Raw genomic sequence first — 8,608 nt, 5'->3', positions numbered from 1 at the left:
AAGATCAAGAATCATTTAAGGATACTTCATCAGTAATACTGTACTATAGTTGAAAAATAATAATAATAATAATAATTTAAACTTTTATATTATAGTGGCACAACAACTTAAAATGCACAGGTGTGCCGCGAAAACAGTTCAGGATACAATAAAACCTGAAAAAGCAACCCACATTTATATTCTAAACCAGATAAGGGTGATTAGACTTGATTCACTAAATAAACGATAATGTGTATGCATTTTCCAGTAGAAACAAATAGGGAAAACTAGGATTGAAAAATATTAAGATACAATATTATAATAATAATAATAATAAAATTTGGTAGCTTAAACACAAACTCTAAGCCCAGTGGATAAACCACAAAACTTATGCTCTATTGCGTGAAACAAAGATACTAGATCAAGATAACTATCAAGGAGTGTATGCATAGGACATAAAAAGTTTTGGAACGAAGATGACATGCTTTTGAAGCGTGCTAACAGTCTAATTGCTAATAAGTTCAAAAAGATCATGACATTAGGTTGCATCCTAAACAGTTTAAGCAAATAACATAAAGTTATATTGTCAATTAATCGCTCATGCCATAACTTTTCTTAAACAGGTGCGTTTTTAATAATGTTTTGAACAGATCAACATCGGAACAAGTCTTAATTTCAATTGGTAGTTGGTTCCAGAATTTCGGAGCAACAGTCTGAAACGCTCTTGGGTGCGATCTTGTAGATCCGACGGGTAGGTGTAAGGAGGAAGTTCTTCTGCTACTCGAACTAACAAATGTTACTAGATCACACAGATATGCAGGAGCAACACCATTGACTGCTTTGAAAATCAGTAAGCATATGAGCATTATGAGCACGTTTGAAAAGAAATGTTTTCAGATACACTTTAAAAGAGTCCAATGTTGTACAATTCTGGGGGGGGGGGGGTAATGACTACCAATGGAGACTTTTGGGGACTAATGGGGACTAAAAATCGTGGGGACTAGAGGTCAACTCGTTGACGTAATTCACCATTTGTCCCCATAAGTCCCCAGAATTTTTGACAGTTATTTATGGTTTTCAAGTTAGTTTAATAACGATACGATCGAGATGTTTTGTCCAAGATAAGAGTAGGATAAATCTAAATGGGGACTAATGGAAACTTTTGGGGACTAATGGAGACTAAAAATCATCTAAATGGGGACTTATGGAGACTTTTGGGGACTAATGGGGACTAAAAATCATGGGGACTCGGGGTAAAATCGTTGACGTAATTCCCCAAGTCCCCAAAAGTAGTCATTACCCCCCCCCCCCCCCCCCCCCCCAATTCTTAATCTCAGATGGGAGTTCATTCCATAATTTAGGGCCAACTTTCTGAAAAGATCTTTCTCCATATTGTGTATGCACTCTAGGTTCAGTCAAATAGATAAGATGATTATAGTTTGCAAATTTAAACATTGTACTTAAATAATCTGGTCCCATGCCATTTAGACATTTATAAACAAGAAGTAATAATTTGTACTGAATTCTGTAACTGATAGGCATCCAATGAAGGTCATTCAGAGTATCTCCTAAATGATCATGTTTATATAGTCCTACTATTGCTATAGCAGCAGCATTTTGAATAAGTTGAAGCTGATGGATGAGGTAGTCACTGATTCCAAAGTAAAGGGCGTTGCAGTAATCCAGTTTGCAGACGATAATGCTATTAACAATGAGCTTAAGCTGAGTTTTACTAAAAAGATACTTTCTTCTGATAACATTCCTGAGGAGTCTAAAACAATGTTTTTTTAGGGACATGATTTGAGGCTCAAAGGTAAGGTGATGGTCGATTTGCAAACCAAGATTTTTTGTTGTGCTGACAAATCTGATACACGTGTCATTTGTCAGCTGTACTCCTCCTAAAGATATCTGATTCAACACATGAGGTGAGGCAATCACAAGTATTTTTCCTGGGTTGAGTTGTAGGCAGTATTCAACCATCCAGCGCTGTATGGTCCTGGCGGAATTTAAAAGTTGAACACCCAAAACATTAACCTGATCACAAGGTTTGAAGGTTTTGTATACCTGGTGGTCATCTGCATATCCTTGCACGTTGAATCCAGATTCCTCTATTGAAGATGAGGGTTGTGGATAATCATGTTAACCTGAAGAGCTTTGATTTCGAAAAAGAGTAAGTATATGAACTGTTATGCACTAGAGCAGTGTTTAGATCATCTGCCCTGACTTGGTGTGCTGCAGAACAAAAGCTAGTAAGAAGATTGTTGAGGAGGTACGTAAGAAAAGGAAAGCAGAAGATAAAGTTCGTGTATTATTAATTTGTAATGGGTACCAATGTTGCATTGTATGGCTGGGAGACTGCATCAGGCAGCACGAGCAACTACTACCAAACAGCTAAGACGAGAGTTAGTTCTGAAGTGAATTATGATATCACTAAAAAGGTATTCTTGTAAAAATATAACTGTATTCACTTTAGCGCTCGATTTTCACATTAAAGTGTAAGTTGTCGAAAATATGCGCGCCTCAAATTTTTGTTCGATTTCCAAATATCATTTTAAATAATGATTCACGATGTCTATCCTTCGACCTCCGCAGATCGGCGTGCAGCCCAATGGTATATCTCGCCGATCTTGCGGGAACAATCCTTATATTACACGATATATCGTGTAAAGTAATATGGCTCTTACTTGTAGCGCGATGCACTACTGGGTCGCGCGCGCATCAAATAATGCTTCTCGCAACCACATGCAGATCGGAGAGATGCGAAGGATTGACATCGTGAATCAAGGCTCTTACTAATTCGCTCGCCCAAAAATTTCACGTGACTTTGGTATTTATGGTTTTGCAGCCGTACAAAACGGTTTTACATAAACCCTAATCTCAACCCTAACCCTAACCATAACCCCAAAGGGCCGAAGCTAACCATAACCCTTACCACAACCCTAACCCTAACCCGAGCCCTAAACAATCAAATTAGTATTTTACTAGCCTGTCACGTGACCAAAACGGTTTTTTTCCCATAACTCTCCAGGGAAGCATTTTAACCCTACGTCATGGTATGGGGGTGATTCGGAATCAGCGTCCAAAAATACACCGATTCAGATTACTTTCAATTTCATGCCCAAAGGGCCTTTTCACAAGATTTTTCTTAAAATTTGGGCGAGCGATTTAGTAAAAGCGAAAGTAATATACGTGGAAAAATTTGCGTAAAATATAGCATATTGAGCACTAAAGTACCAAAAATGCAATGAAGTGTGCGCAAAAAGTTTCAAATTTTGATTTTAGTTCGATGGATTTTTCTGCCGAGGAACATGTTCCTCGGCAGAAAAATCCTAAAATAATGGCTAAATTTTGATACTATTTTTGATTCACGATGTCGATCCTTCGCATCTCGCCGATCTGCATACGGTGGCTTTTGTGGTTGCGAGAAGCATTATTTGATGCGCGCGCGACCCAGTAGTGCATCGCGCTACAAATACACGTGTTGTAGGCCCGCGCCGCACGAGTGCGCGCCTATTTCGTGGCTTTCGCCCCGATGGCCGATACACTATATATAAGTAAAATTAAGTGAACAATTAATGGGGGTTACGACGTGAAACAAAATTAATGGTTCCTTTGTCTACTTTTGGGCCGAAAGTCAGTTTTTTTGCAATTTTACGGCGAAGGTTTGGAAATTGGCATAATCAACCACATGACACATTTATATTTAATCTTTAATCTTCATTATTGATGTTTAGTTTAAAAATAAATTTAGAAATAATTCCATTAGTCTTAGAATTAAAACTCGTGACTTTACAACAAATTCTTATCAAACATGACAAGCTAGTTATAAATATATTCTAATTTTGACATTCTTTGTCACACGAACATTAAAACTCTTAGATCTAAACCATGCGTCTAGATAATTTAATGAAGATGTGCGAAATTAATAATTTAATAGTCTTCCAAAAGAAAGTTAGAAAAATTTAATTGTATGCACTAAAACGTGGAAAACATAGCGAACGAAAAATTCAAAGTTTGGAAAACAATATTGCTCAAAAATTCAGAACCATAATTAATAGTACTATATGAAATAAATCAAAGCTTAAACTGTTCAGTCCAAAAACACTAGCCTGGACTACTAACTCATAAACTAAACATAATAATATTGAAAGCTACTAAGCAGGCTCTAATTGAGAGGGTTTCTGAACTTTCTGCCAGCGTAGACAGCTTCATCTCCCAGCTCCTCCTCTATTCGCAATATCTGGTTGTATTTTGCCAGTCTCTCACTTCTACACGGGGCACCTGTCTTTATCTGTCCGGTACACAAACCAACTACCAGGTCTGCTATAAATGTGTCTTCTGTTTCTCCCGACCTGTTGGAATTATCCGGTAATTAATTATCCAGTGATTAATTATCCAGTAATCAATTATCCACTAGTAAATCATACAGTTATTAAGGAGTCATTGTCCAGTTATTGTAACATAATTATACACTAATTATCAAGCAATTTTCCACTAATCAACAAGTAATTATCCAGTAATAACCTGTGGGAGACCATCACTCCCCATCCGTTACTCTGTGCCAGTTTACAGGCCTCAATACTCTCTGTAACTGATCCAATCTGGTTAACTTTCAGAAGTAAACCGTTACAGGACTTCTTCTCAATTCCAGTCTTGATTCTTCGAGGGTTGGTTACCAGTAGATCATCTCCAACTATCTGTAAAGTTATTACAGCTCAGAAGTTTACTGGACTATTTGTACGAACTTAGAAATTTTATCTTTAACATTATTTAACTTAACTAACATAAAATATAAACATCATGCTAACTACTACAACAGTAAAAGTAAAAGTAAACTTAACAGTAAAAGTAAACTTAACAGTTTATAATTATAAAACAATATACAAAAGTAAGATCACAACTAAAAGCCATCCCAACCTGGATATCAGTGGCAGCAGTAAGCTTACTCCATGCATTCCAATCATCCTGATCGTACGGATCCTCAATACTAACTACGGGGTAGTTAGCAATGAACTCGTGGTACACTTGTTCTAGTGCATCTGAGGACAGGTGGTCCGCTTCCTTGGAGTCTGCGTTTTTGAAGTCCAGGTCGTATTTACCTTCCTTGAAGAACTCACTAGCAGCTACGTCCATGCCAATCTCTACTTTACCTTCGTGACCTGCCTTCCTGTGGTGTGAAGATCGGTTAACATATTTACTGTATTTCTAATTTCACATAAATATTTCTAGGAACTGTGGACATTAAAGCAATTATTACTCCGATAAAGTTACCATATGCAATTAACTTTTTTGCAAGGTTTTGACAATATTGTTATTCAATGATAATTGAATAATTTTATAAATAGTTCGGTTAGTGGATAAATAATATTGCCATTACATCCATAAACGAAGATCAGGTATCCGAGATTACGAGCTACTCTTTGAAAGAATTCAGTTTTAGCTTTCAGCTAATGCACATACACTATATATACACTACACATATTTTTAAAATAGCAACAGAAAAAAAACGCAATAACGTCTACGTTAAAAAATTGTGGTTGCAAAGTTGATTAAAAGTAGAACTGTTGAAATAGGTGTTTGAAATTTTGGTGCAAATTTTTAAGCTCGCTCCTAACAGAATAAGAATGAGAATTGATTAACGCTAATAATCACATAATTAATTAACGCTAATTACTTGATTGCAGTCATGACGAGCTCCAGTCCTTCTCTGTTATCCTGGATATTTGGAGCAAATCCACCTTCATCTCCCACATTAGTAGCGTCCAGTCCGTACTTACTTTTTATCACATTCTTAAGATTGTGGTACACCTAATGTGAGGTTAGATTTACTGGATCCTTACCAGATAATAAGATATACTTCTGGTCCTAAATTATGAAAATTAATTAACATATCAGCATTTTGATTGACAGTTTGAACAATTTCGGTAACCAGTAATTGAATAAATCATCAATGAATTACCTCGCTTCCAATCTTCATGGCCTCAGTAAATGAGGCCGCACCCACAGGAAGAATCATGAACTCCTGCATGGCCAACTTGTTACCCGCGTGGGAACCTCCGTTTATTACATTGAACGCTGGGACAGGTAGGATTACCTGTAAAGTTATGGTATGAAGAAATGTGCCCCTATACCCTATAAACTTATTGATAAACAAAAAATGTGGGTTCCTATCTTTCGTGTCATGTTGCAGGTTCAAGCTAAATTTACGATGTTAATTAACTTGGTCTCCAATGAGCAGATTTATAAATAAGTTTAGGAGCATCTCGTGTTGCTCACATTACATATACCTTGCTCTATTGAAATAACAATTGGAAATGTTCCCCCCTAAGCTTGTTTAAGTAAGCCGTAAGGTAGCTCTTTAAAACCAGATCAACAAATATATATGCATGGTCTGTTCAATTATTTAATTACGCGCACTCAAGAAAAAGCGCTTTAACTTCATGTTTTAATCAATTCCATGTCGTTAGGAGATGGCGCGCAGCAGATTCTTCAGAAGATTTTACGACCTCGAAATTAAAGCGAATTCAACGCCTGACCCAGAACTCTGAACTGTACGAGGAAAACTAAACTAGAAGTCAACCCAACGAACCTTATCGTTTCCAGCCAGCTGAGCAATATGTCTGTACAGTGGGACACCCTTCTCAGCAGCCCCTGCTTTACACACAGCTAGTGATACCCCCAGAACAGCGTTAGCTCCTATTAGGGCCATGGTTTAGGCTCATTTATATCTTACTATACAAAACATAGGTTTAGGGTCATTTATATCTTACTATACAAAACATAGGTTTAGGGTCATTTATATCTTACAATACAAAACATAGGTTTAGGCTCATATTCATATCGTACTATACAACATATTGTTAGGTTAACAACAGGGTGGACATACTCAATGTTATATTAATAATGATTATAATTGTTACAATTTAATTTTCAGACACAAAGTGGCTGAACAAATTTAAAGATTAAAACCGATGGTGGCCTGATCTCTATAAGATCAGCTGAAATTCGCCAACAATTTGTAAATAACAATGATTAACAACATCTAATTACAAAGCAATCAACTTATTATAAACTAATTAAAAAACAACACTTACCCAGATTCTTCTTATGCTCGGTCCCATCCATCTCCAACATAAAGTTATCAATAGCACTCTGCTCAGTTACATTGAACTGTTTAGCGATAAGAGCAGGAGCTATCTTATTGTTAACGTTATCTACAGCCTGACTAACACCTTTACCCATGTAGTTCGCCTTGTCTCCGTCACGGAGCTCAAGTGCCTCGTAGATTCCTGTAGATGGGGAATATTAGAATGGTGGAGGTAATACTGGTGGTATTGTTGGGATAATATTTGTGGTCAAGGTTCGACCGGGATCCCGGCTTAATCCCAGTCTCGGTAAAAAATCAGCCGAATTTTGACTAGTCCCGGCACTTTTTTCCAGTCTCGGGCCTGGCCAAAAAAGCGGCCCCGGTCGATCCTTGTTTGTGGTTACATTCATGTTGTTTGCATCGACCATGAAGTGACATCGCGTTTGCTAAAATCTTTTTATCGATTAACTATTGATGAACAAACAAACGAGCGAAAAGGCAACTTTTTTCATAACATACTGGATACAAACAATTAGACCTGTAGACAGAACAAGAATTGCGCCCGTTGTTTCGTTTTGGCGGACGCTAGATTTCCATTCAACATTCACTATAAATTTAAGCTCTAATCGACTAATCAGCTCACTTCATAATAAAAATATTGAAACACATCAGTACTACACTACGCATGGCACGTACATATTGGGCTTATTACATAATACTTTACATTACATACTCATAGTATACATTAAAATATGCTCGCGCCGCGCATTCATTGACCACAGGCTAGCTATACACCACATCTCCGCAAGCAATCCTTGCACGCGTGCGACGGCAAGTTGACATGGTAACAAACGGAAGTAAGGAACACAACATATATTTGACCCACCTACCGCAATCTCCAAAATCCACGTTTTTCTGCAAAAACGACCATTCGTAACCTTTCATTATTGCCTTTTTACAAAAGGGTGAAATGGAAAAAATTCAAGCAGAAAAACTAACAGAAAAAAGCAGTCAATAAACTCACAAACAAACAAACAAACAAACAAACAAACAAACAAACAAACAAACAAACAAACAAACAAACAAACAAACAAACAAACAAACAAACAAACAAACAAACAAACAAACAAACAAACAAACAAACAAATTGACTAACTAACTAACTAACTAAATAACTAACTAACTAACTAACTAACTAACTAACTAACTAACTAACTAACTAACTAACTAACTAACTAACTAACTAACAAACTTTCAGACTAACTAACTAACTAACTAACTAACTAACTAACTAACCGGTACTAGCACCAGAAGGTACAGCTCCTCTAAATAAACCGGAGTTAGTTGTAACATCCACTTCAACTGTTGGGTTACCTCTACTGTCAAATATCTGACGAGCGTGGATTGACCTGATCATCACTAACTCACTTATTACGGTTAATTAGTTAATCTATCAATTAGAAAATAAGTTGAATAATTAGTTAAATGGATGGTTAAATTTAGGATAAATAATAAATACACTTTTTGAACAGTTACGATAGC

General features: G+C 36.7%; 1 protein-coding gene across 1 annotated transcript; it reads right to left on the bottom strand.

The window, feature by feature from the left end:
- Positions 1–3,767: 3,767 nt before the first annotated feature.
- On the bottom strand, positions 3,768–8,507 carry LOC134813903 (alpha-enolase-like). Its single transcript, XM_063821835.1, has 8 exons — positions 8,363–8,507; positions 7,074–7,268; positions 6,569–6,675; positions 5,939–6,073; positions 5,654–5,787; positions 4,897–5,146; positions 4,504–4,676; positions 3,768–4,331 (listed from the first exon to the last, which is right to left on the bottom strand). The coding sequence occupies exons 1-8, from the start codon at positions 8,481–8,483 to the stop codon at positions 4,145–4,147; spliced, it is 1,302 nt and encodes a 433-aa protein (XP_063677905.1). The 5' UTR covers positions 8,484–8,507; the 3' UTR covers positions 3,768–4,144.
- Between the last annotated feature and the right edge of the window lie 101 nt (positions 8,508–8,608).

This window comes from Bolinopsis microptera, chromosome 4 (genome assembly GCF_026151205.1).
Source record: "Bolinopsis microptera isolate Bmic1 chromosome 4, MBARI_Bmic_1.0, whole genome shotgun sequence".
NCBI classification, from domain to species: Eukaryota; Metazoa; Ctenophora; class Tentaculata; order Lobata; family Bolinopsidae; genus Bolinopsis; species Bolinopsis microptera.
This window is presented reverse-complemented; position numbering and strand designations above follow the sequence as displayed.